The 27,426-nt window shown below is 36.4% G+C and overlaps 1 protein-coding gene across 2 annotated transcripts in view; it reads right to left on the minus strand.

The window, feature by feature from the left end:
• The window catches only part of nos1apa (nitric oxide synthase 1 (neuronal) adaptor protein a), a 129,535-nt gene that overhangs the window by 13,618 nt on the left and 88,491 nt on the right, over window positions 1-27,426 (minus strand). Inside the window, exons 8-10 of one of the 2 annotated variants that reach the window (XM_067373645.1) lie at window positions 18,863-19,024; window positions 8,828-8,993; window positions 5,740-5,889 (exon numbers count right to left, since the gene is read on the minus strand). In XM_067373645.1, coding sequence (XP_067229746.1) covers window positions 5,740-5,889; window positions 8,828-8,993; window positions 18,863-19,024 — 478 coding nt within the window. Of the gene's footprint in view, window positions 1-4,825; window positions 5,890-8,827; window positions 8,994-18,862; window positions 19,025-27,426 lie in introns of those variants that run through there. The other variant, XM_067373646.1, reaches the window with a different exon arrangement.

Raw genomic sequence — 27,426 nt, forward strand, 5'->3', positions numbered from 1 at the left:
ATTTAAGCACATCAAGTCTTTCAAGGAAATATTTATCACAAATTCAGACTCTTTCTTGACTCAAAAAATGATGAAAATGTGCTCTCATCTCATGTAGCCGAAGTGTTTAGTCAAAATGCTGCTTCTGTAACTGCATGAGAGTATAATATATGAGTGCATAAATTTCCTGCTGACATGTTGGAATATTTTAATGCTTTATTTAACATCACAGCCGACATAGCATATGAAATACTCTGAGTCAGATACACGAATGATCATGTTTTGACCTCACTACCGGGAAATAACCTGATTTAAGTCTTGTAAGCGAAGTTTACTTATGTTGTAGGGCTATTAGTTAAGGTTTACATATAAACCGGGAAAACAAGTTATTTCAAGATGCTGATTTTTGGGAGTGTATCAGTGTATCAGTGTGCATGTAAATGTGCTCAATGAAACTGAAGCAGCAACAGACCTTTTTTCATATTGTGACACACATTGAGTGAACAGACTATCATTTTTTTTTTTTTTAAATTTAATCAAATTAAAAATCTATACCATCAATAAGTTGTTGATTAAATGGAGGACGATCAGCTGAATGTGCACTTGCAGGCCCTGTCCCAAATGGCACCCTAAGCCCTAGCGATCTTCCTCTGAGCCCACACTTTTGTGACGTAACGGCGCTTTGACTGTCTGGTAGAAGTCTGCTGCGGAGCTCACTTCAGTGCGAACTGGGCAAAAATGTGAATCGAGTGCGCATATCAACTGCAAAGAGGGCGCTCACGAGCACCCTTCTGCAATGGACAAATGGGACACCCTACAGTCTTTTGGACTTAGCAGACATGCGTAAGCGGCAGCCATTGTAAGGTGGCATACGTCACCAAAAAAAAAAGAGTTAGAAAATGATATTTTGATTAAATTTCAAAAAAAAAAAAAAAAAAAAAATGCGGCAGCAGCTATTTGCAAATAGAAATAGATGCTATTTACACTAAGTGAAAATACCGATAGATGCTATTTACACCACTAATATCTGAGTGAAAATTACTATATTTATTAAAATTATTAAATAAATGCTTCCTTATTGAGAGAATAAAAACCTTACACCTTCCCCTAACCCTACACAAATACTTTTAATATTATCAAACACTCGTTAGGCAGTTAATTTCCACATTATTTTCATTTTTATTGAAAATAAATGCCTTTCTGATGTGATGGGAAAATTGAGAAGAGCGAGCACGGCAAAAGGCGGATTCAAACCGTTGTCGATCATGGTAAAAGTCAGTTGAATTTTGCACGTTTTTTTAAACTTGAGTGGCCCAACCTGACATTGGTGGGTGGAGCTAGTGTAAATATTTGCACTTAGTGTAAAAAGACACTCTGAAAAAAGGAAAATATGCATGGATGATTTGTTCACAAGCTCAATAACATGCATTTAGAAAATAAGGTGAATTCAAAAATTTTTACATTACATTTTTCAAAAAAAAGGTAATGTAAAAAAGCTTTAGTTTGACAAAAATCAAGCCAGTTTGGTTTTTGCAAAGCTAGACAACGAGACCTAGAAAATTAAAGTGTATTGTAGATAAATCAGCTTCAACCAGCATCTATAGACATTTATCAGACTACAATCGACGTGTAAAGGCTGTGCGCCCATTCCAAGTGACGGGCAACGAGCATTGATATTATGAAATATAGACTTTAATGTAATTCTATGGGATATTTTATTGTTCACCTTGCAAAAATCATCCGACTGGTGAGAAAAGTAACTGCACACTTCTCCTCAAAAAGCTGCATGATTTAAGTTATCAATCATGCCCATAACAAAAATTATGTGGGATGATTTATGCATTAATTATACTTATTTTGACTCAAATCCCTAACTTGTGTATAACAGTAATGTAATGTTGTGATGCTGGCGCCTTAAGCAAACACAACTAATACAAATGTACTGTGTCCTTGAAGGAGGAGAAATCAGAAAAAAAAAAACAAAACAAAAAAAAAAAAACACCAGTCTTCTTGTGTTCAGATTTAGACCACAGCTCACAGCTGGGTCTTGGCCTCCAGACCTGCTGCGAGACAACACGACTGGTCATGAATCCCTCATCAGAGATGCAACGAAGAATCTGTGGGAAGATTTCGTTACAAGCCTAAGGGAGATTTAAAGATGGTAAATAACTTTTGTTTTGTTTAAAGAAAAAAGATATTGCATAGTGCATAAATCAAGGAAAATACAGACATTTAAGACTAAACCAACAACAGAAATGCTTTCAATGTCCTGTATGTGTGGGAAGACTTGCTTACCACCCTATTATTACCAAGCTAATCGTGTGCACTTGTCTGGCTCTAAATGACACTGGGCACACAGAGAGAAATAGAGAGAGGGAGAGGGAAAAACAGGAAAATAGAAACAGAGGTTAAAGAGGCGAGTAGTTTATCAGAGAGGTACAGGTAAGACATTGAAATATCACTTTTTAGAAGCACAGAAGAAACTGAATGCAAGAAAGCAAATGTGTACAAAAATTCATACGTGAGGCAGTCAGACACGACAAGCTCTTCTGAGTATGAAAATAATGAACAAAAGATGTGGGTTGTGAAAATTCTGACACATTAATTGGGGTTCTTGTTGGTAAAGATCTGACCGGTTTAGACGCCTCGTTACCCTTAGGGTATAATTAGCTTAGCGTCCTCAGTCCGCAGTCATTCAATTAAGAGTCTGTTCTGTTGTGCATGCTGAAACAGATGTTGCTGGGTAATTGTCTTTTTTCTGAGCACTTCTGATGAAAGGTGATCTAAGTGGCTGAGGATATCAGTGCATACATGCCTAATACTGCCCAGAAACAAACCTGCAACTGTACAACTGATGTTATAGATATAGAGAATATCACAGGCTGATGTATAAAATTTGTTCTAAATTTAATTTCATATAGATTGTAGTTATTTGTGAATAACCAGCAATTGCTTTGTGGGCTCTAAAGGAACGTCAACACACGTACAGCGATTCGCCAATGATGGCGATTGGAAGATGGGAGTTTTCAGGGATGCAACAAAGTTTAGAAATTTATGCAAAAGAGTATCAATGTGATGTCTGACATGATCCACCTTCTGGGAGAGATTTAACTTTTCTAGATTTGTCACTTGCCACATGCAGAGATATAAAATGTTACGATTTTAGAATAATGTTAAACTTGTTAATTTATATATAAACCATTCAAATATTATTCTTAAAAAAATTATATATATATATATTACTCTTTGTTAAAGTGCCCCAATTATGCGTTTTTTTTTTTAATATTACCTTTCATGCAATGTGTAATGTAGCTGCCTGTGAATGTAAACCATCTGCAAAGTTGTAAAGCGGAAAGTGCACAATAAATAAAGTTATTGTCAAAAGAACCGCCTAAATGAGTCATCGGGAATTCGAATCCCACTTTCATGATGGGTACACATCACTAGGTAACACATTTGCCTAATGCTCGACAATGTTTTATGAACAATTTGACCCACCCTCAAACGCTGTAGCTTTTTCGTGTGGTTAACACCATGTCGGGAAGACGCTGTGTTTTATGCAGTGAAAGTAAATGTGTTTTATTTTCATTTCCGAATGACGAGGCTGCTAAGAATCAGTGGTTAAAATGCATTTTTTCAACAATACCACAGCAGTACAATCCAAAACTTTTGTTGTGTTCCCGTCATTTTATTGACGACTGCTTCTCAAATCTTGTAGTTCAACGCGGGATTCGCAAAACGCTTGCTCTTAAAAGATGCGTCGGTTTATTTGGACCAACTTGCTCCTCTGAATCACAACCTGTAAGTATGATTAATAATTGATTTTTATATTTTCTTTCGATTGTTCAAAATACATAGTTTTGTATGTTATGTTGTGTACACTCAGTGCAGCTGTAGGTCTCCGGCTAACCATTGTGGTTCTGCTAATCAGCTGTGGGTCCACTATTGTCTAAAAATATGTTGATTAATGTCTTATAACATACCACTAAGTTGACACTGAGAAACGTCCTGCTCCAGTCGCGCTTACAATTGAGTTTTATCGTCGGACTCAGGCTCGAATTGATAATTAAACTGATTCCATCTTTTCTGTCCATACATTGTATACATTCTCCTGAGAACTGAATGTCCCTTTCAAAGAAAGTCTGTTCATACGGTGGCCATATTTGCCGAATGAACAGACACCCACATACGCCTCCGGGCATCCAAGACCAAGTCCTATCTTTTTGAATGGGGGAATCCTGAACTCTCAAAAACTGCTTGGCGAACTCACAATTAAATAACATATTTCATATCAGCAACAAAATTTGACATGAACTGTCCCATAAATGTTGTTTCTTGTGCTCAAATAGCATTAAAAAAGCGTATTTTTCAGGCTAGACTAGCCAAAGTGCAGTCCTAAGCACGAGTCTAACGCTTCTAATGGCAGCTGCAGTGAAGCAATGACTTTACCGATCAGCGATTGGATCTTTTATTTAGAAGGTGGGATATATTTCGCTATATTGCGCATTGCAGTTTCTCCCATTCATAACTAATAGGAGTGAACCATTTTTCTATATCTATAGTCTTTGGAACTGATAAGCCTCCGGAGCTGTAATTCAGTTATGGCAATGGGCGTTTCATTTACGACAAACACTGTACGCGTTAGACCAATCACAAGAGACTGGGCCATCTGACCAATCAGAACCGAGTAGGCTCACGGAAATGAGGGGTTTAGAGAGACTGAATCTCAGAACTGCTTCAAATAAATTGTTTAAGAATCTCTGAGAAATGAGGTGATATTAAATGTATATTATGAGAAAACGAAAGTGTATTTTGACCCGAAATAATATTAGGAACCTTAAAAATGGCATAATAGGGGTACTTTAATTAAATTCATGACATCAATGTTGAAATGTCAAATGTATATTAATAATTCCGAAAATAATGAAAAGCATTAGTTGTTAGTTCATGATACCAAATGAATTAACTAATTAAACTTACTGAAAAACATGTCAAAATGATCTATCTTATTCATATTATGCATTATGCACTGCTCCAATTTATATACAGAATGTCAACTTTTAGTGGCAAGAAAACATTCTTCAATTAATTCAAATTAGAGTGAATCTTACTGTATGTCCCACTTGTAACTGAATTGTTTGGAAGTAGGCCATTATGACCAACAATACTGCCACTAGAATCGCTGATTGTGTAAACGTTCCATTCAGACATCTGATGTGTGTCCCTAAACTTCAAAATGAAGACAACAGCATTTACTATGCTTTGGGACTGTTTGCTCTTCAATATTTTACACAAAAGGTAACAAACAAAACAGCCACCAAATGGTTGAAGTCACCTTGGTCTCCCAGAATCATCAGCAGTACAAAGAGCAGTAGATGGTTTGACAATTTTGACATTCATTGACTTTGAACCGTTTAAGCAGAACATCAAGCAGTGTTTTCTAAGCCATGTGCACAAAATCACATTAAACAGCAATTTCGTCCTCCAAGCAGTCAGAGGGGCCGTGTTTGTTAAGCACATTGAGTAGACGCAGGGTGCTCTCGTCCTGCTGTCCCCAGCTTTCATCACTCTCATCTGTGTTTGACTCATACTCAGACGCGATTCCTGACTCGCGAAACTTTAGCAGCTCGAGGCTACTCAAAATCTCATCTCGTGATGAGGGCGAGACGTCTTGGGATGGCGTGTCAGGGCTCTCGTCCTGTTGGGGTGGTCCGGGGAGAAAGCGGAAACACTCAAACTTGATCAAGCACTGGTCCCTACCTATTGGACTGCCCAGCGGCAGGGAGAGCGGTGTCCCATCGTTGAGTTGAGGAAGGATGGCGTCCTCTGGTCTTGGGGTGGTGGGGTCGCATAGGACCGGGGGCACGTTAGCACGGAAAGTGATTTCAAGGAGACTGTCTTGAGATCCCACTGTTGAGAGAGAGGAAGAAAATGAGGGCATTTTCACACTGGACTCGTTTCAAGGGTCTGAGAGCGGCTTACATGAATTTTAAACTAATGCTTCAAAGTAACTTTAAAGCAAACTGAAAAGTATAAAGAAAAAAGATGGGAAAATACAATACATTCATAAATAAGTAAAATACTACTCTTTAAAAGCTTCGGGGCAGTAAGAATTTAATATTTTATTCAGTAAGTATACATTAAATTGTTCAAAAGTGACAGTAAAAATTTACATCGTTACAAAAAACTAAACAAAAACGTAAGTACTGTTCTTTTGAACTTTCTATTTATCAAAAAATCCTGAAAGTATATCACAGTTTGCACAATATAACATCTCAACTTTTCAACTGTGATAAAATGTTACTTGAGCAGCAAATAAGAATGATTTCAGAAGGATCATGTGGCACTGAAGACTGAAGTAATGACAGCCTTATAATTCAGCTTTGCCATCACAGGAATAAATTACATTTTTAAATATATTCAAATAGATAAGAGTTATTTTAATAATATTTTACAATATTTCAGCTTTTAAAGTATTTCTGATCAAATAAATGCAGCTTTGGTGAGCATAAGAAATTGCGGTTACACTTTATTTTAAGGTGTCAGTATTACAGTGTAATTACACATTTAAATACTGAGTAATAATAATTAACTGCATGAACTTACTATAGGGTTAATTGCATGTAATTATGCATAATTTCTAATTATTACTGTAGTAACTACATGTAACGTAACAATGACACTAAAATAAAGTGTAAAAACAAACAAACAAACAAACAAAAAAAACTTGCCAACCACAAACTTTTGAACTTTTCAAAACTGACTAGTCAGTGGGCTGCCTGAACCCTGTTTAGTTGACCAATCATTCTTAAGGAATCCCTGTATAAATAGGCTGGCTTTGGAGTGTTTACAAAGTCCCTTTAAGACAAGTCATTTCACTCGGCGGCCATCTTTGAAACGCCTCTTGGGCATCCTGGGCATCATGCAATCTCTTTGAATGGGGAAACATCAAATTCTCCAAAACTGTTTGGCAACCTTACAATTAAATTTCATATTTGAAATCACCAATGAAATCTAACAACAACTGGCTCATAAATTAAGTTTCTAAACGCTCGAATCATGACAAAAAAAACCTGTATTTTTCAGGCTGGATCAAGCTAATGTGCGAGCGCAGACCTAAACGCGCGCCTCCGAAGAGACTGTTTCTATAGAAACCGGTGATTCTAACGGCCGCTGAAGTGACGCGATGACTTTACCAATCGCCGGTTGGCTCTTATTTAGAAGGCGGGACTTATTCCGCCATATTGCGCGTCATACTTTCTCCCATTCAAAACAATACGAGTGACGCGTCTTGTGTTATTCTATAGTCTTTGGTGTTTACATCAGACATGTTATAAGATTCCAACAGAATGAGCTTAAATGCAGTCGACAGTAAGTTGCTGGCAACTAGATAACTAATCAATAAGACATTCTTAGGTTTTAAAATTTTAATTCACTACTACAGTTGCTTGTACCTTTTCAAACTACTATTTCAAAGAAATGTTCCCCAAAACTGGTTTTCAGTCTTTACATTCTTTCTTCTCTGTGGATGTCATCTGCATAATGCTTTATGATGTCATTCTGCTCCACTTTTTCCATTTTCTTCTGCTCTAGCAGGTTTATAACAGTGCTCTTACCCTTGCAACACATCCTCACTTACCCTCTCTGAATATATCTGATGTGTTTCAGCACTTTCTTACCCTCTTTCCTCTTTTCTCTCAGACCCTCCCATCCGTTCCCCTCCTATCTCTTTCCTTCACATATAATTTCACTTTGTCTTATAAATTTCTCCCATCATGGATGTGCACTCCACATGGGTTAATTTCAAGCTTATTTTAAAGCAGTTCATTTGAGGACACTCATATAGACAAGCAGCATCTTGAGATGTGCCGTCTTTCACAATTAAATGCCGAGCTCCCATCCTTGACTGTCCCAACTGTCACCCTGTAAGAGATGACAGTAAACGACTGTCAAATCTCTTCTCACATCTTCTATAATGATGACACCACATACTGCTCTGCAGTCAAGGTTACAAGCAAACACCAGCCTCATTCACTGGGTGTTTTTGTCCTCTTTAAAATAATAATATTAATATCAAAGCATTAAAAAAAAATAATTTAATATTGAACCATTACATTTAATACTACTAATAAGTTTTGCATAAATAAATAGATCTGTAGACATGACATAATTATTTAATATATAATTTAAAATATATAGACTAATTTAAAATACATCTAAAGTAAATATTTATAATTTATGGTCTTCATAAAAACAAACTCAAAACACTTTTTTCAGTGTTTTGCACAAAGTTTTGAGGGTTTAACTTGACCACATTGTAAAGCAGCATTAAGGTAAAATGTAAATGCCTGATGAAGGTCATGGGACTGACACGCTGCCAAATATATTTTGATATTTTTGGCAAGTTGGGATAGTGTGCAGGATTTCTTTTTCTAGTTTATGTATCGGGTTTTTTAACAATAGCCTATTATCCTACACACCTAACTAGCAGGTGAGCTAGACTAATTATTTATTGCTGACCATTTTCTACTTAGTATCTCAAAAAACAATCTTACTTAAAAAAAAAAAAAAAAAAAAAAAGACTGACTATAAATAAATATTTCCATATCAAAATGTGTTTGATTTTAAATGCATTCATTTTCTTTTTTTTTTTTTTTTTTTTTTAAATATACAGATAACAAATTATCTAATAAAGATGTTTTAATGGATGAAAAAAAAAAAAAAAAAAAAAAAATCAACAAAATATGTTTTAATGAAACACAGACTCTCATTATTATTATAGGCATTAAATAAGGCACAATTAATTTCGGTCACAAAACACAAGTTGAACACAGGAAATCATACTCACTAGAGCCATGTCCAGCCAGTTTGAGCTCCAGCTCCTGAACCTGTTTGACCAGTAGAGAAATATGCTGCAGTAGGTCCTTATTCTGCAACAGCAGCTGGTGAACTCGAGCCTGGGCCTCAATCCTTGCCGCAGCTTCTGCGGAGAGCTGATCCTTCAGCAGATGAACCTGAGGAACACAAAAGTGATATTATGCATGTTTCAGTACACCCTATAGATAGATAAGCAGACACTAGAACATATTAGCAAACAAAAAACACCGAGACATCCAGCAGTTAATTAGCCATATTTCCTAGAGTCGTCTTTGCTAGGAACAAAAAACTCACTCTCCCCACTTTTCAATTTCAGTAAATTTTTTAAAGTATAGCTTTAAATTTGAATAATGTTTTCAAGTTGGAGCTTGAAAACATTATTCAAATTTAAAGCTATACTTAAAAAAAATTAATAAATAAATAAAAGGAGGAAAAGTTTTAGCTTTTCATTTGATTAAACATTTAAGCCATTATTTCATAAATACTTTCAGAATTAGCCTTGATTTAACTATGTCTGAATATGTCTGAACACACTGGATTCTGCCTGGGCTTCAATAGCATTAGAATTGTGTCACTGTTCTGGACAATTTCAAAGTCCTACTTGAAATGATTTATATATTTAATGTCATCTCCAAAAGCTCTGTATCTAAATGCATCATTTCATGCATGTTGTTATGCATTTCTATTTAATATATTTTGAATGCATTTATATTGAACATGAAAAAATGATGATGATCTTTGTGAAGTGTTACCAAGAAGGTCACCTCATTTACTGTGTGGGTAGCTGCCATTCATGCAAATTAAAGAGCACTTTCATTCAAAAAGCTTCTTTAACACCAAATCATGAAAGACCTTTAAGCTGTTTTTACATTCCTGTCACCAGATCGATTCATCATTACTCTTAAAATACAGCTGAAGAGCAACAATAGAAGGACAAATGCCTGTTAAATCTCAAATCTCATCACATCCACTTTAATGTTGACACCATATACGGAAGGTAAGAATCTAATACCAGCTTCATTCTCTGGGTGTTTTCACATTTAGTGCAGATTAAAATATGGTGTTTACTGGGAATAACATAATAAATTTAGATTTATTAGATTCATTTTAATTATCCAGTTAATCTATCCAGTTATCTAATTTATAATTAAATCAGAGTCATATTTTTCTGCCACATAAAAACATTTTGCATAAATAAATGACATATTACGGCTGTTTGTTTCACTAAATACCAAATACTGTTTGGTTCAGTTTTCAGCTGTTTGGTCAAGTAATTAATAATTAACTTAAATCAACCTAGATAAATAAATTATCTATAATAGTCTAACAAACAGTCCACCATTTCCATAAATTCCAGAAATAGACACATAGGGCAGTTTTGTTATGAAATACTGCTGGGTATGTCCTGCTAATGTCAAACGGTGCCAGCTATAAAGATATCCAAAGCGATTATGATGCACTTCAGTGTCCTTCATAAGTCCTAAGATTCTGCAGCGATAGATGGGCGAATCCATTTCCGCCAGTGGCTTGTCTTGAGGACCGTCTAAGCGTCTGTTTGCTCCTAAAGCCACAGCGGCCACCCTTCGAGGGGTCCTGGGTGATTTATGACCTAGCTTAATCAGCGTGCCTGCTCGTGCTGCATGTCCTTAAGAACAATACATTCTCCAGACAAAGCCAATGAGCCGTCAAGATCAGGCCAGCAGGGAGTAGTGCAAAAAATTGAGGGGAAAAATTACCATACTGTAAATGTAGACTGAAAGCTTAGTTCAGGTTGAGCCGTTTGCCATCAGTTCTTGAGTTTACATGCTTCTATGTATGTGTGTGTGCGTGTTTTGACAAAGAGTGATTGTCTTTGGGAAAAGAGCTGTCTACCATGACAAAAGATGTTGTTTCCAAAGGATATAGGATGTAAATGTACACAAGCCTCATATTTCATACTGTCATAGTTTTATATCTCACTCTAAGTGGGACACATTCATCAGTCAGGGTAAATCTTGGAGCTCAAATGTTTTCATGATCATCATTTTCCTTGATGGCATTAAAAAGCAGTATTTCTTTTTCAGTATTTCATTATTGTCTTAAAAAAAGTAAACAACAAAAGCAGCAACGAAGAACTGTTTAACGTCAATGTATTGCCATTGCAATCAGTTATTCTTCATTTCATTTTCAAGTCTACTAATTAAACAATTAAAAGTTCACTGTGCAATTACGTCTGGAAAATGAAAAGAGTGAGAACAGTATTATCTGACTGTATGAAGGGAACGATTGATGATTATTGTTGGCATTAACATTAGCATATAGTGACAAATATTTGCTATATTGCTGTGGTAAAAAAAGCATAGGTTTATGAAGAATAAATGCAGCAATTTCAACATCAAGGACATGAATTTCAACAATTTAACCAGGAATGTTTCAGTTTTCAAACAGCCTGTGACATCATGAAACAGAAACTCCAGTCAGGTCTAAAGTCTAAGGTGAAGTCCAATTAGTAATGTGCTGGTATCAATTGTTCATATCCTGATATCTGCTCAAGTTATTATCATGTTACTGCATTATCATGGTATAGTATTTCGAAACTGGTTGAAACAAACCTAATTGTTCTTAAATGACAAGTTTTAGTTACTATTTAAACCCCAAATTCAACTTTAAAAAAGTACCTCTGAAAACATTTTTTTTAACTAAATGAACCGTTAAATGGAAACCAAACCAAACCAAACCAAACGAAACTAAACCAAACACTAAACTCAGCTAAACCACACCACACCAAACTAAACCAAAAAACAAAACAAAAAACGAAAACTAAACTAAACTAAAATAAACTAAACCTAAACTAAATCAAACACTAAACTCAGCTAAACCACACCACACCAAACTAAACCAAAAACCAAACAAAAAAACTAAACTAAACTAAACTAAACTAAACTAAACTAAACTAAACTAAACTAAACTAAACTACATTAAACCAAAAATTAAATTCAGCTAAACCACACCATGGGCCTGTACCATAATGGTAGTTGAACAAACTCAGGGTTATAGGATTAGTTTCAAGTTGACAAAACCAAACTACTCCAATCTGGCTTTGTTGGTACCATGATGCTGATAATCAACTTTCTCTGTCAGCTCAGGCTTTGATCCTGAGTTTGTGGAGCGCGTGCACATGAATGTGTGACAGTGGCAAACAGCCAATCACATGCCTTGCAACAGAGAGAAACTGTGATTTACTTCTCGCAAGAGAGCCAGCACAATTCACAACTCTTTTGCTTAAGGTTAAGAGATTGAAGAAAATGAAGAATTTAAACGCATTTACACTAAAGAAAATACTTGTCCATGAAAAAGGACAAATTAAAAAAAATGTGCAAGTCAGTGCAAGTGAAACTTGTGAAGTTAGTTTATATAGTTTCTAATATACAGCGATATAGACTCAAACATGTAAGGTCACATGTAGTAATTTTTAAAGAGTTATCTATTGATTCTACAGCTTATTTATATTGCATATGATTTGTATATATTAATATTCATTTAAACTAAATGCTTAATAATAACCGTTAAACTAAAATTGCTTGTGTATAATGGATGAATAATAGGGCTGCACGATATATCGCATGCGAATGTCACGCGCATTTCGTCAGTAAAGCCGGTTCCCTGGTTACTGCTAAATCACCATCACCTGCTTTCAAAAGGAGCGCCATTTAATACACAGAGCCGTAGTTCACTGACAAGCCACGCAATATCACGTTCATATCGCAGATGAATCACCTTCGTTAATGAACGTGATATTGCGTAACTTGTCAGTGAACTACGGTCCTCTGTTCCTCTTTTAAAATTAATGCGCTGTCGATATCTTCTATAACGGACACGATGGCGGAATCTACACATCTCAGTTCTTCAACAGCCATCATTGTGGTAAACTAATTGACCTTTCGCAAAGACTCGCCCCGCTTAGTTACTGTTACTTTGTCCGACAAGCCGTGGCGCTGTCACGCCACACAGAGTGGAAAATACATCGCGGAGCAAAGAAGAAACTGACAACACATCGACAGACGAGACAGAGCAGGTTACTTATGATATTAAACAAAGTCCCAGCTTTCAAACTGTGTAGTTATTAAAAAAATTCAAACAATAAAAAACGTTTTGTGGCTCTTTAATGTGTTGTGACAGATTGCTGTAGCGCCTCAGCTCAAGAGGCTCGTAAACCGATCATCTCTTCTTACTAGTCCATTTATAACATCAAATAAACATGAATGAACATGAGAATGAATGTTGTTTCAAACGCGGAAAGACATCAATATGCACAATTTTTCAAGTTTAACTCCACCAATGTTAATCTTCTAACTCCTGACTGCTTTGTCGGACAAAATAGCGGATGCGGCGTTCTGATTGGTTAGATCGCTTGTCAATCAAACTCCCCAAGTGCTCTTTGATGACGTGGCTGATTACGTTTCTGGTGATAATCTGTCAATCATCGCCCTGACAATGTGATTGGTCCGAACAGTTTCTGTTGGGGCATAATTACTCCTCTACGGATCGAGTCCAGACCGAACTCCCCGACCTCAAAATGTTGTGGGCGGGGCTAAGTTCAGCTGGCATCCAGGCTATTTGTTTTTACTATATAGTGTCACTTTCATGGTACCTAAAACCCAGGATTGGCACAAACTAATCTGAAATTTACCTGCTAGCCAGCTAATCCAGCCCACACCAAAATAAAAACTAAAACAAAAAAACAAAACTAAACCAAACCCAAAACAAACTAAACTAAACCAAACTAAATCTAAACCAAACCAATAACTAAACTCAGCTAAACCACACCAAACTAAACCAAACAAACTAAACTAAACCAAAACCCACTATTTTCTAAACCTTTTTTCATGCTTTCTCAGGACAAATTTAACACTACAATGTATGTCACCAACTTTCACTTTCACCAACATAACCTAGAGAGTTCTAAAAAAAAAGAAGAGGTAATTTGTGATTCATGTTCTAACAATCCATTTAATCACACATATTTAAAGTGGAGACTTTCATGGCCACAGTAATTTCAAAACACAAAGGTAATCTTTTTTATTCCACTGCACTGCAGTCATTACAAGGTTTTAATATGACTATGTATTCCGTTGTTGCTGCCCTCAAACTGCACCAAGTAATTACATCAAATATTTCAGTGCTGATTTTTCCTTAGACAGCCCATTGAAAGCTGCAAGAGGGCAATGGAAATCAAGCAGTGCTACAAAACAAAAAGCATGCAGAGCCCTTTTTCTTGCAGTTTTGTTGGACGTGGATGTGCGTAAACTCTCCATAAACCCAGATATATCTCATTTTTCTATACAGAAAAAAAAAAAAACACTCCAGCAACCATAATAAGGCTTCCATTTGAGAGAAATCACATTTAACTCTACATGCACAATTATAACTCAATCACTCAATTCAAAATACATTTAGCCTAAATTGATCTCATAAAGCATCTGAAATGCAGACATGCAAATCTGATGTTCTGGAGATCTGATGTAGGCATTGTTTTCTGGACGTGGCAGTAGCTAAATGTTTTTGACTCATTTTATCTGAACTGAACTGTCTCAAGGAGAATATTCCACCAGAATATGATTAAAAGAAACACAAAACACACAAACACCTTCCTCCGCAATAACCCGTTCCACCACTATCACCAATCGTGACTTCAGAAAAGCAAATATCGTTTCATCTACCGATCATTTTCCCTAAGGATGAGGGCCACTGCAAAACAAATGGAGAAATAAATTAATAAGCGACGACTGACTCGCATGTGCCTCTTTGATAGCGCGCTTCAAAGTGTCTCTTCTTCTTCAGTGACTGAGGACATCACAGAAGCCAGAGCAAAGCCACAGCTTGTTTCTCTTTGAGCGTGTTGTGTTGCAAATCAGGGTCTGCTTTGCAGTGGATAGCTTCGCTTATCAAAGTTCTTACAGGACGGACATCCATGACTACCCTATACCTCAAAGCAACAAGGAGCCATGCTCGTTCAACAAAGACGTGGGTCAAAAGAGCGTGGAACAAAATTCCACCCCCTGTGAGCTTGTTCTCAGACCTGTGAAGAGTGAAGTGTCTTCCATGCAAAAAAACAAAACAAAAAACATAAAAACACTTTAAGGGAGAGCATACCCTCTGGCTGAGCATTATGCTTATGAAAAACAACTGCTTTCTCCTCTTGCCAAACACTTGGTGTAGATCTGTGGCTAAACAAGCAAACCGCAGGCTCTCAAAGGCTGAATAAATAAACCAGTCTAGTGCCGGAGACAATGAAAACACTTAAAACACACAGGACTGCAGGTTTTTTTTTGCACTCCAAGCTATCCATAATCAGTTCTGTTGTGTTGTCATGTTGTGGTTCACATTAATGGTAACAGTTATTTTTTTTTTTTTAATTGCTATTTAGACAACAAATAGACATTCTTCACAGATTAACGGTGTAAAAAGGTGGGTGAACGCATACATTTCACACTTTAAGAATATATCAAACAAACTGTCTGATAAAACAGTTCAATTATTTAAAAAAGAACCAGTTGAGGTCAAAAATATCAGATTCATCAGTGTAGGAACATATTTTTCTGCTCATAAATAAACTGGAGGAACTGAATTAAATTCCTGCAGAACAGCTGTTGTTTATATTGTGTTTATCTGTTTGAACAAACAAAACATTTGGACTCACCTGACCCATAATAAAAAACATTTGCGTAATGCACAATGCGAATTAATAAAACAGTCCTTCAAAGAACAATACATGTAATTATATTGGCAAATGAGGTGAGCTAGCTGCGCTTTTTAAACTCTAAACAAACACCCCCCAAATTAATACATTAAATATATAAATAAATATTATATTTCTGTAAACTCTACCGTTCAACACTTTGTGGTCAGTAAGATTTTTTTTTTTTTTTAAGAAATTAATGCTTTTATTCAGCAAGGATGCACTAATGAAAATAGGCAGTTAAAACATTTGTTACAAAATATTTCTATTTTTAAATAAATTCTTTTGAAATTTCTATTAATCAAATAATCCTGAAAAAAGTATCATGGTTGACACCAATATATTAAGCTGCACAACTGTTTTCCGCATTGATAATAATAATAAATGTTTCTTGAGCACTAAATCAACATAATTAGAATGATTTCTGAAGGATCACGTGACGTTGAAGACTGGATTAATAGCTTTGTTTCCATCCACCTATTTGTATGTGCATTTTGGGATATCGCATTGGATGGAAATGCCAAGATGCACATACATTTTTAACTTATGTGAACAACTGAGTCCGATACATTTTTTTATCCAATAAGAAAACAAGCCCATAAACTATGATGGAAACTGAATAAATTCATTGATGCGTATCAAAAAAGTCATGTGACTTTGTGACGCGATGGCATAACTGGATCAACCACTGGACCGTATCTTTGCACAGCCTCTGAAATGCTGTTTTTGGTAATTCTGAAAAGCCTGAGCAAAGTCTGTCATCAAAGTGGTTTGGTATAATTACCTCCCAGAACTGTCTTACACGACTGCGTTCCCAAACAGCAGGCATTTGCCTCAGAAAGCAAGTTAAAGGCACAATATGTAGGATTTTTGGACCACTAGAACAATGTTATATATTTTGACTTATGTACTTGCATTATCCTAAATGTTTCCAAGAATGTTTAAAGGTGCCCTAGAATTAAATATTGAATTTATATTGGCATAGTTGAATAACAAGAGTTCAGTACATGGAAAAGACATACACAATACAGTTTCAAACTCATTGTTTCCTCCTTCTTATATAAATCTCATTTGTTTAAAAGACCTCCGAAGAACAGGTGAATCTCAACATAACTCTGACTGTTACGTAACAGTCGGGATCATTAATATGTATGCTGGCATATTTGCATATGCCAGCTCATGTTCAAGCCATTAGACAAGGGCAGGACGTCTGGATGTGCACAGCTGAATCATCAGACTAGGTAAGCAAGCAAGAATAGCGAAAAATGGCAGATGGAGCGATAATAACTGACATGATCCATGATAACATGATATTTTTATTGAATTTTGTGAATTGTCTTTCTAAGTGTTTCGTTAGCATGTTGCTAATGTACTGTTAAATGTGGTTAAAGTTACCATCGTTTATTACTATATTCATGGAGACAAGAGAGCTGTCGCTATTTTCATTTTTAAACACTTGCAGTCTGTATAATGCATAAACACAACTTCATTCTTTATAAATCTCTCCAACAGTGTGTAATGTTAGATTTCGCCATGCAGCACAGCCTCAAACTCATTCAGAATCAAATGTAATACATCCAAATAAATACTATACTCACATGATCCGACGTATGTATGCAGCATGCATGACGAACATCTTGTAAAGATCCATTTTGAGGGTTATATTAGCTGTGTGAACTGTGTTTATACTGTTCAAGGCAAGCGCGAGCTCCGGGGGAGGGGGAGCACGAGAATTAAAGGGGCCGCAACCTATATATCGGTGCATAGTTAATTATGCCCCAAAATAGGCAGAGAAAAAATTATGGTATTTTGGGGTATTTTGAGCTGAAACTTCACAGACACATTCAGGGGACACCTTAGACTTATATTACATCTTTTAAAAGACGTTCTAGGGCACCTTTAAATCCAGAGAAATATGCAATTTTAACTAGGACACGGACCGTGTCCATGTCTTGTGTCTGTATCAATGACATCATACACGTGTTACCCTCAGTTTTCGGTTTTATTTTGTAGAAACCATGGAAACACTCAAGATGCTTTAGTATATTATGTGTTGTATTAGACAGGTGAGCAACTGTTTGGATGAATACATTCACTGACAGAAAACTAATCAGGTTATATAGCTCAACACAGTAAGTCTTATTGTTTAAATTTCGTTTTCTTGATTTATAGCAAGTACGACGTTTTACCATGACTAATATCGATCTAGCTTACTGCAGCGTGCAACAAGTTTCTCATAGTAGCCACGGAGCGAACACAGAGTAGCATTATAACAACTTTAAGCACAAATGTATCTAATATGATAAACAGCACTGCGTTGGCCCACATACACATGACCGGAAGAAACGGAATAAAAGTTCCACAGCTCTCGAAGCGTGTGTCGCTCGTCTCTCATTAGCAAGCGCTCCAGCGGCCATTGTTTCTGCTCGCACAGCACTCAGCCCTGCTCTGCTTCATACTATAGTAACGTTAATATTTCTCATCCATGAACATGATTTCTGCCCGAGTCCCATCCCAATTCTTTTCCACTGGCTGTAGACGTGAAGACAACACCTCCCATTATTTCGCAAAATCAAGGCGTCATCAAGCTATGCTTTTGTTTTGAATAAGCGACCTCTAGCGGCGAAAATTCACATATTGTGGCTTTAACATGGCTGCGTTTAGTGCGTTTCATCTGCGTGCTCTGAGGAGCAAGTAATTTTTTATATATTAAAATTATTATATACAGTGGCTTCTCCAACTGCAGCTCATATATTCTGATATTTTTTGTTCTTTTCAGCTCACTAGATGGAAACGCTACTTTTTTCGCAAATGTTTTATGCGATATTCCAATTTTGCGTGCAAGTTAAATTTGCAGCTTTGAATGGAAGCATAGCTAATGATGCTGAAAATTCAGCTCTGCTATGACAGGAGAAATTCATATATTATGATTATTATTATTTTATATATATTAATTAGAATTAGAAAACAGTTATTTTAAATTGTAATAATATTATTTCACAATATTATATAGTTTTTACTGTATTTTGATCATATAAATGCAGACTTTGAGAGACTTATTTCAAAAATCATCTCAACCCCAAACTTTTGAACGGTAATGTGCATTTATGTGTATATAATGTGCATTTACACACGGTTATGTGTAAACATGTCTGATACTTTGTGAAAAATGTGCACAAAAATAACCACAATAGCTCTCATGTTTACACTAATGCTGCAGCACACTAAATCCCTCTACTTCTACAAGTCTATAAATTGTCCATTTAAAGTGCAGTGACTCCATCTCACCTGGGCTACGGCCACCTGTGTCTGCTGCTGCTGCTGGGTGAGCTGCTGCTGGAGCAGCTGGAGCTGGTGGTGCACCGACAGGGGAGTGCTGGCTGGAAGCTGACTGCCTGAAGGAAGCAGCAACTTGGGGGAAGCCAGCAGGATGCTGGGCTCCTCAGAGGGCTGGAGAAAAAGAAAGAGAACAGTTGTTTTGTCGAGATCAGTAATTAATCCACATGTTCACCACTAAGAGTAAAAAATAAAAAAGCTTTGTCTGAGAATAAGGACAGAAATAAAAACATGAAATAAGCAGAAAAAGTAGAAAAAGCATTAAAAACAGACAATAGAGAATTGGCAGAGGTCTTTAACAATGAGCAAAATAACAATACAAGCTGGTTTAGAAGTCATTAGTGTACGACAAGCTCCATTTCAGCTCCTACGCTTCATGCCAGAGCTAACTTTAAAACAACTGCAAGCTTGCTATTAGAAAACAATGCTCTGCTCTGACCAGCTGTGGTCAAAGATGTCTCTTTGCCTGCTGAGGCTCAGATATTAATTACAGTAGCGTTTGCAGTCTGAGTAGCTGTGCAAACAAACTCAGAGGGATGGAAGGCAGTCAACCGTGACGAATTGTTAGTTTTACCCTACACGGCCAACTTATTTATACCCTGACCGGGATGAAAATATGGTAATGCCAGCTGTCAGATATTGACCTCCCACGTACAGAATGAGGAATTGAGAACGAAAGCTTCAGCAGCAGCGGCCAGATATAAGACTGATTTTGGCTGAGATTGATGTGCTGCAAAGAGCCCTTTGAAATATTCTGGCATTGCCTGGTGCTGAATCACTAAACGAGGGGCTAGACGCACCAAACTAAAGCTCAGTCGTTTGAAAAATCTAACTTGAGCATCTACTAGATGTACATCTGGTATGGAGACCCTAAAGCATGCATTTCAAGTGTCATGTTTTTCTTCAAAGTTAAATATGCTCTACTATCCCAGTTTAATTTGCAGGGACAATGACAAGACTGCTGTCCATAAGCTGATTCTGTCATGCTTCACAACACTGCTTTTGGAGTAGTCCGACATCAAAGCCAGGCAGGACTACTGTTTGTTCAACAATGTAAGACAGTGCAGGTCAGAAAGGAAAGAATGGGGTGTATATTCTGTTAATTCTATGTTAATTATGTGATCAAATTTAGAACCTACTAAAACCACATTTTTTTTTTACAAGAATTTTTACTCTGTGTCATTTGTTAAGCTATTTGTTAAATATACACTACTATTCAAAAGTTTTGTGTTGGAAAGGTATTTTAATGCTTTTGAAAGTCTCCTATGCTTACCAAGGCTACATTTATTTGATCAAAAATACAGCAAAACAGAAATATTGTAAAATATGACAAATAACATTTCTATATATGACTATATCTTACAATGTAATTTATTCCTGTGATGGCAAAGCTGAATTTTCATCAGTCATTACTCCAGTCTTCAGTGTCACATGATGCTTCAGAAATCATTCTAATATGCTGATTTGGTGCTCAAGTAACATTTCATATCATCAATACTGAAAACAGTTTATGCTTTAATATTTTTTGGAAACAGATGCATTTTCTCAGGATTCTTTGACTTTGAAATAGATTTTTTGCAGTAATGTAAAAGTCTTTACAGTTACTTATGAACAGTTAAATGTATCCTTGCTGAAGAAAAGTATTAATTTGTTAAAATTTTCGAACAGTAGTGTATAAAACTATCAATAACTGACTAAACAAAAGCATTAATTATTTCTAAGTAACAATAAAACATAAAAAATAAATAAATAACATGCCTAAATGCATATATTTATATATAATATATTTTCTTTTAAAGAATTCTGTGTTTAATGACTACAAGAAACGGCTGGTAGGGACTACAGCCGGGTTGCTTCTTCTCGGGTTTAAATTTCTAACCTTAAATTTATATGCCCCCGAGAACACACAACAAAGAGGGTGAGGCCATGTTATTGCAATACAGTATGTAACACAAATGCAATAGCATGTCATAAAAGCAAGATAACAAAATGACAAGTTATAACCGTAATTAAACTAAACTATACCTGTTCTATCTTCATGCAGCATCTTACAGTTCCCACACAAGCAATTTTTATTATCATGACAGAAAATGCTAATCAATGACTTTAACTCCATATCAGCTACATAAATTCATCAACCAACCATTCAAAAACGTCCTGTTGCATTCTACATGTTGTCAGTTCCTCTTGAGTCTCTCCATCATTGTCCGACTCCGGTTTGAACATAAAAGGCTGAACAGTTTCTGACACTTTAATTGAGTCTGCGTGAGTTTATTGGTGCTGCTAACACGAGCTCATGAAACTTCGCCCTCTTCTTGGGAGCAGCAGCTCATTTGCATTTAAAGGGACACACAAAATAGCAGATGTACTCGTTACATCAGAAGAAGAATGGCATCTACGCTAATATTGGTCTTTCTGTTTATCCCTCTGTTTACCTCCCACCTTGACACGACCACAACGCAGCCCTGAAGTATCAGCAGAGATCGAGTCAACTAGATCATCCACACTGAAGGCCTCATCAACACAACAACCAGTAGCGCAGCTCCTCAACAACCGTCCATACCGGCGTGATGAATACGATCCTCAACTGGATGGAACTGAAATAAATACTTTGAATGTTGCGATCCTATATGACTTATGATAGCATCCTGAGTCGTAACAAAGCACTGTTCACCAGAGGAGGACTGGTTTCTCCCAAGGTTTTTTTCTCCACTATTTGCCGCCTGATGTCACCTGTTGGAGTTTGGGTTCCTTGCCGCTGTCGCCTTTGGATTGCTTAGTTGGGGACACTTGACATTTGACTTGACATTTGATATTCAACAGTGCTTTGATCTGCCTGCATTGACACTATTCTTTAAGAGCTGCTGTGCAGTCAAAATAATGTACCAGTTATCAATGTAAAGCTGCTTTGACACAATCTGCATTGTAAAAAGCACTATATAAATAAAGGTGACTTGACTTGACAAAAAGGAGCGTTTTTGCTGTGATGACCTGTGAAAAAATGATCTGTGGGGTATTTTGAGCTAAAACTTCACATACACACTCTGGGGACATCAGAGACTTATTTTACATCTTGTAAAAGTGTCATTATATGATCCCTTTAACTGGTCATTGAGAATGGCACAAGTTTATCCTAAAATACAAATTGTATGAAATTATTAGTGGATGAAGCCTTTTATTTCCTTTTGCTGGCTCTAGTGACAGAGAAATAACATGCTTCACCATTAAACAATTATTGATCAATGGCGAATTAAAATCTCAGAAATGGTTTTCTCAGAAAATCACCCAGTAAAGGAATTTTTACTTAAGATAAAATTGATGTCAAACAAGATTGCGAGCAGTATATTGGAAAACATGTTCACCTCAGCTTCTCATATTTTTCATTTCTCACATGTTATTCAGGTTGGCTGCATGAGGATTTCCTTCTGTGTTTGTCTATTGACAGCTGTTTATTTGGGCAGTGCTGCAGAATGGCACGTTGTAAACAACACCTGCTCTCACAGTGCATCTACCTCAGCCGGAGAGACCGGTGACATCCACTGAATTCATAGCTTGAAAAATCTGCATAGTGCGCCTGGGGGGAAATGTTCTGTGAATGATATTACTACTCATCTTCTGATGTAAACAAAAAAAAAAATTGAAGATAAGCATGAATCTGTTGATAAAATATTTGCTACTTTTGTGCTGTGCAAGTCTGAAGTCATCATATCATAGAGTATAAATCATGTATGAAATCATTTGTCATGAACAGAATGTCTGGACTGAGCACACTACAAGTATCTGAAAAACTTTGACTGCAGGAAGAAGTTCGGATGGGCTTATTGAATATTTTCTTAATGAATTAGCACATGAATATGTAACACACTTAAAATCCTACTTCACAGCTCAACAAATGCTGCAGAAACAGATCCCTGATGTGTGAGACACACTAAAAGGGCTGTCAATGATTCTTGAGACATTAGACAAAACAAGCTACAGAAATTATGAAATAAAGGATCCTGCTTCTTTCATACTCTTACAGAAAGTCTTTCTTGCTGTAACTCAGCATGTCAACAGTCAGACAACAGTTAGTTATAATCCTTGCCTATGTAGCATTCATCTATGATTAAGTATAGAATTATACTACAATGATGGTTTAATCTGATTTTTAGCTCCATCTATTAAATTGTCACCACTTTTTTCCCTGGAATTTTATTTAAAATGAGGCAAATTATCTAAAAAATATTCTAATCAAAATTCTTTACAATATGTAACAAGGTTGGTATTAGCAAAATTACATAACATTAATGTCTGCTATTCAAAATCCAATCAAAATCAAAGATATAATACTTGCAACTGGTCGTCTTCATTGGATTTATCTGCATATTGAATTGAGATCTGTCTTCAACATATATTTAACAATCTAAAGCTGTTTACATTGCAAAGGTGGCAAAGAAACTGTGCTGTGTGTGTGATTACTATGCACTGCCAACAAAAAACAAGACATAGGTTATTATGACAGCAACAAAGTTTATGACTGTTCGAATTTGACATTTCATTTATACACGGCTTAAGCTTTTTCTGCTTAGCAAGCACCAGCATTTCCTTCTGGAAATGCAAATATAATTTATCTTTGGTGGTTAGTGGAATATTTCCATCACTCCACAGGGAATAATTACACTATCATCTGTTCTGAAATTTTCTTTTTTTTTTTTTTTTTTTTGCCGTGTAACAAAATAAAAGGTTCAACAGACTTTGGTAATAGGTGAAAGAAAACACATCTGTTAAAAAGGTATCAAGGGAAGTACTGTTCATTTGAGTGCTTTCAATTAGCTGCTGCAGAAAAACCTAATTAGCTTCATCTGTGATTATGTGATGGATGTGTAATCAACAGCAGCTACTTAAAGTCTGTAGTGCTACTTTAACGACAAGTATCATCAGTGTCATCAGGATCAATTTAAAAATGAGGTTTTTATCTGGGTCAAATACGGACCTATAGTGGCAGAAAAGGGGAGGTATATGGAAATGCCTGCCATGCTGTACAAATCAACTCTGTTGACCAGAAGATTCCTTATGATGACTTGTAAAGCGATACAATGAAAAAAAATCAGTTGTGCTAATTACTAACGTCAAAGTATGACCTCAAAATCAGAAAAAAATAAAATCACTACTTGCTAAGGACAGAAAAGTTTAGAAACTAAGCAGCAGTATCTGCTAGATGAGCAATTAGAGTGCAAATTATCTCATATTTTATTGGATTACAAAATTCCTGTGGAATGAGGCAATAGAGTACCCCAGGGATGACGTTTTATTGTAGGCCAACCCGGAAGTTAGCGGCGCATCCCTCGGTTGAAAGCCTATGCATTTTTCCCATAGACTTTTGGAAAATCGCAGAAAATAAGCTCTGTGTTTAACAAAGGGTTATGACACTTACACGTTTTGTCTATCAAGATAATCTTTACAAGTTAACACAACATTTATACATTTTGAAGCCTAAATAAAGTGTATTATTTAGTATTATTATGACACAGCCGCCGGCGCCGCTTCCGCTTTTCCGGTCATGAGTTTACGGGAGCTGTCCTTGTCGACAGAACCAGCGGCAGATGGTAAACAGTAATTATGTTCCATAAATAAGTAACAAAATCCACCATAAAATGTGCAAGAAGTAAATAAGGAACTGCTTGAAGCGAGCTAGTGGTTTGCTGGACGCTAGACACTACTTCCGCATTTGTCCACGGCACTGTTGTCATGTGGTTTCTACGTCAGTAAAGGCGGTAACAAAGGTAACTGACGTCATTGACAGGCGACTGCACTGCCCCGTGTCACTGTTTAGAATGGGAATTTTCTCATGATTTACAAGTAGTTGAAAACATTAGAGATATTGTTAGTAATCAGCTGGACAAAATATATAACACTAGCCTAGTGGTTTTTGGATATTTTACTGCAAACATTTTACATATTGTACCTTTAAGCCTATTCAATCTTTCAGACCTCAAGGTGGAAAATAACAATATCAGAAGATATTTTGCTCTAATTTTCTCATCTATGCCCATGTTAAGCCATTATTACGGTGGCTGCTGAGTGTTTTTCAACTGTTGGAAAAAGTTCACAGAGACAGTTGATTGACGGCAAGTATATTAAACTAACTGTAAGAAACTCTCGACTCACGAAGGTTTAGATTTATGTCATACAAACTTTTGACAACCAGCCTTAAGCTTCTTTTCCACTTTTTTTCCTCTGCACAACTTGAACCTAGTCCTAGTCTTGAAATTGAACACAACTTCCAACCTAGAAATTTCCTTCAAAATACCCAACATGCGTGAACTGTGAGCCCAGTACTGACAATAAATCTAAAATAAATGCAAAGAAAAGGTTTGTAATATTAACTCATCTCATCCTATTTTCCTGTGAAATTAAAAATAATCACTGTCAGCACTAATCATAAAACAAATGTGCTTAGAACTATTTTATTAAAAATCTGTCAATTTAAATGTAAAAAGTCTGTGTGTCTGATCTGTAAAGTGAAAAACAAAGTAACATTACAGAGAAAAAATGCCAGTTCTATTATTTTGCATTTACACTCCAAGACTTGCACAGATCATTTGACATAAAAGCTATCAGATTGTTTTGTTCCATCCATTACTATGGTTATCACTGTCAATTGGATTCAGTCGTGCATTTACATGGTTGTCGATCCAGAAACTTTGCAATGTGTAGTTAGCAGCATGAAAAATATATATTAGACATCAGTGGAAAGTTTGCAGAAAACTGACAAAAAAAGTGTATATTAACTTCACAAAGCAGATAAGCTGACTATCATCCTGAGCTGCAATTTCTTGGAAAAAATGTTGATTCCTGCTAAACATCAAATAAACTTATCTAGCATGCAAAACTAAGATGAAAATGTGCTGAGATCTCTGATAGTCCAAGATGGATGCTCTGTACTTGAAAGCAAAGCATTTAAAAGTGGATTAGATTTAACAACACACTAATCCACCGCTGCCTGAGAACCTCTGCACATCTTGCATGAGAAAGAAAATATGCTGAGTATTACAACGTAAGCCTTTCTCAAGCACACAATTACTATGCTGGTCTTTTTAATAATTGGCAAAACAATCCAGGAGTCTAACAGAGTGATGCATATTCATTATACAAGAAACAAACTTAAAGACCTGAATGTAAATCAGGAGTTTTTTTTAAAGAATGTTTGATATTCCAGTCAGACATGAAACGACACACTGAAATACTCAACAGCACATGAAATACAACAAGCTTGGGAGCAAACCGCTATAACTCATGTCTGTAGACTAGACACATTGCCTCTCCTGAACCTGTGCAATATGTCGAGTGTTCTGAATGTGAAGTGTTAGTTGTACCCCAGTGGAGATCACTGAGCCCTTGAGGGTAACCGAGGGTAAAAGAGGAATGTTCAGCTCACAGCTGGGCTGAGTGAGATTTGCTAGCGGACAAACAAATGCCCTCATTGCTTTTCTGCTCAGGGTTTTCTGCTAGGCAGATTGCTGCCTCCTGTTTATTGACTATTTATTTATTTTTTTTTCTCCTGAGACGTCCTTGACAGTGTTAGAGAAGTTAGATTTCAACATTCATCCAACAAGCAGCTTTTAGTGATGGCATTGAGAAGCACATTATGAAGTTACTACTTTCAAAGTAAATGCAAATACACTTTTATTACAAATAAAATATGTTTTAATTAAAACAGGGTGGCACATGCAAACAAAATACTTTATATTTTTTGATTCATTAATAATTTTCTTTAACAAAAGTGGCTTATTCTTTCTCTTGCATGTATGTCTTTCTCTGTCGTTCACTTGAACCTCCTATTCTTCACCAAAACCTCACAACAACCCAACCAACAAGAGTTGTCAAAAAGAAGGATAAAAAAATTAAATGGTTACAAAATAATAAATAACATGTAGAGAGGTTTGGACAGCTCTTGCAGGATTAAACATTAAGGGTGGTTAAAGGTATAGTAAGCCATATGGGAAATGTTAACGTTAGCCTGTTAGCATTGAAAGCATACGGTCCCACCCTCCCTGCAAATCGCTGTCCAAAGCCACGCCTCCTCCAAAACACGTGATCACACACACACAGCTCGCTCTTGACAAAGTGTCACAAGAGAAGGTGTTAAACTACCTCATGTCTCAAAGCACATAACATTACAATAATAATGAATGTAAGCAACTTAGAGAGCTTGTACTTGACTGCTGCAGATTCATTTCGGTGTTGATACCGTTGACATGAATAAGCATAATTCTGAGTCTGAGGACGTGAACAGCTCTGGTTAGAACGTCACGGGTTACAGTAGTTATGGCATGAGCGTAGCATAAGCTGCTTGTTTTAGGAACTGTAAAAGGTGTCTTTTTTGTTTTTGGTGCTCTGTGACTGATGTCTGTCTGCATAAACTCTGCATAGCATGAAATGTGCTGATGATGTATAATGTCTGCGTGAACAGGGTACGCAAGGGTATGCAAAAACAAACGTTGACAGGCAGGTAGGACATCGTATTATTTCATTCG

Source organism: Chanodichthys erythropterus, chromosome 21 (assembly GCF_024489055.1).
Source record: "Chanodichthys erythropterus isolate Z2021 chromosome 21, ASM2448905v1, whole genome shotgun sequence".
Classification (NCBI taxonomy): Eukaryota; Metazoa; Chordata; class Actinopteri; order Cypriniformes; family Xenocyprididae; genus Chanodichthys; species Chanodichthys erythropterus.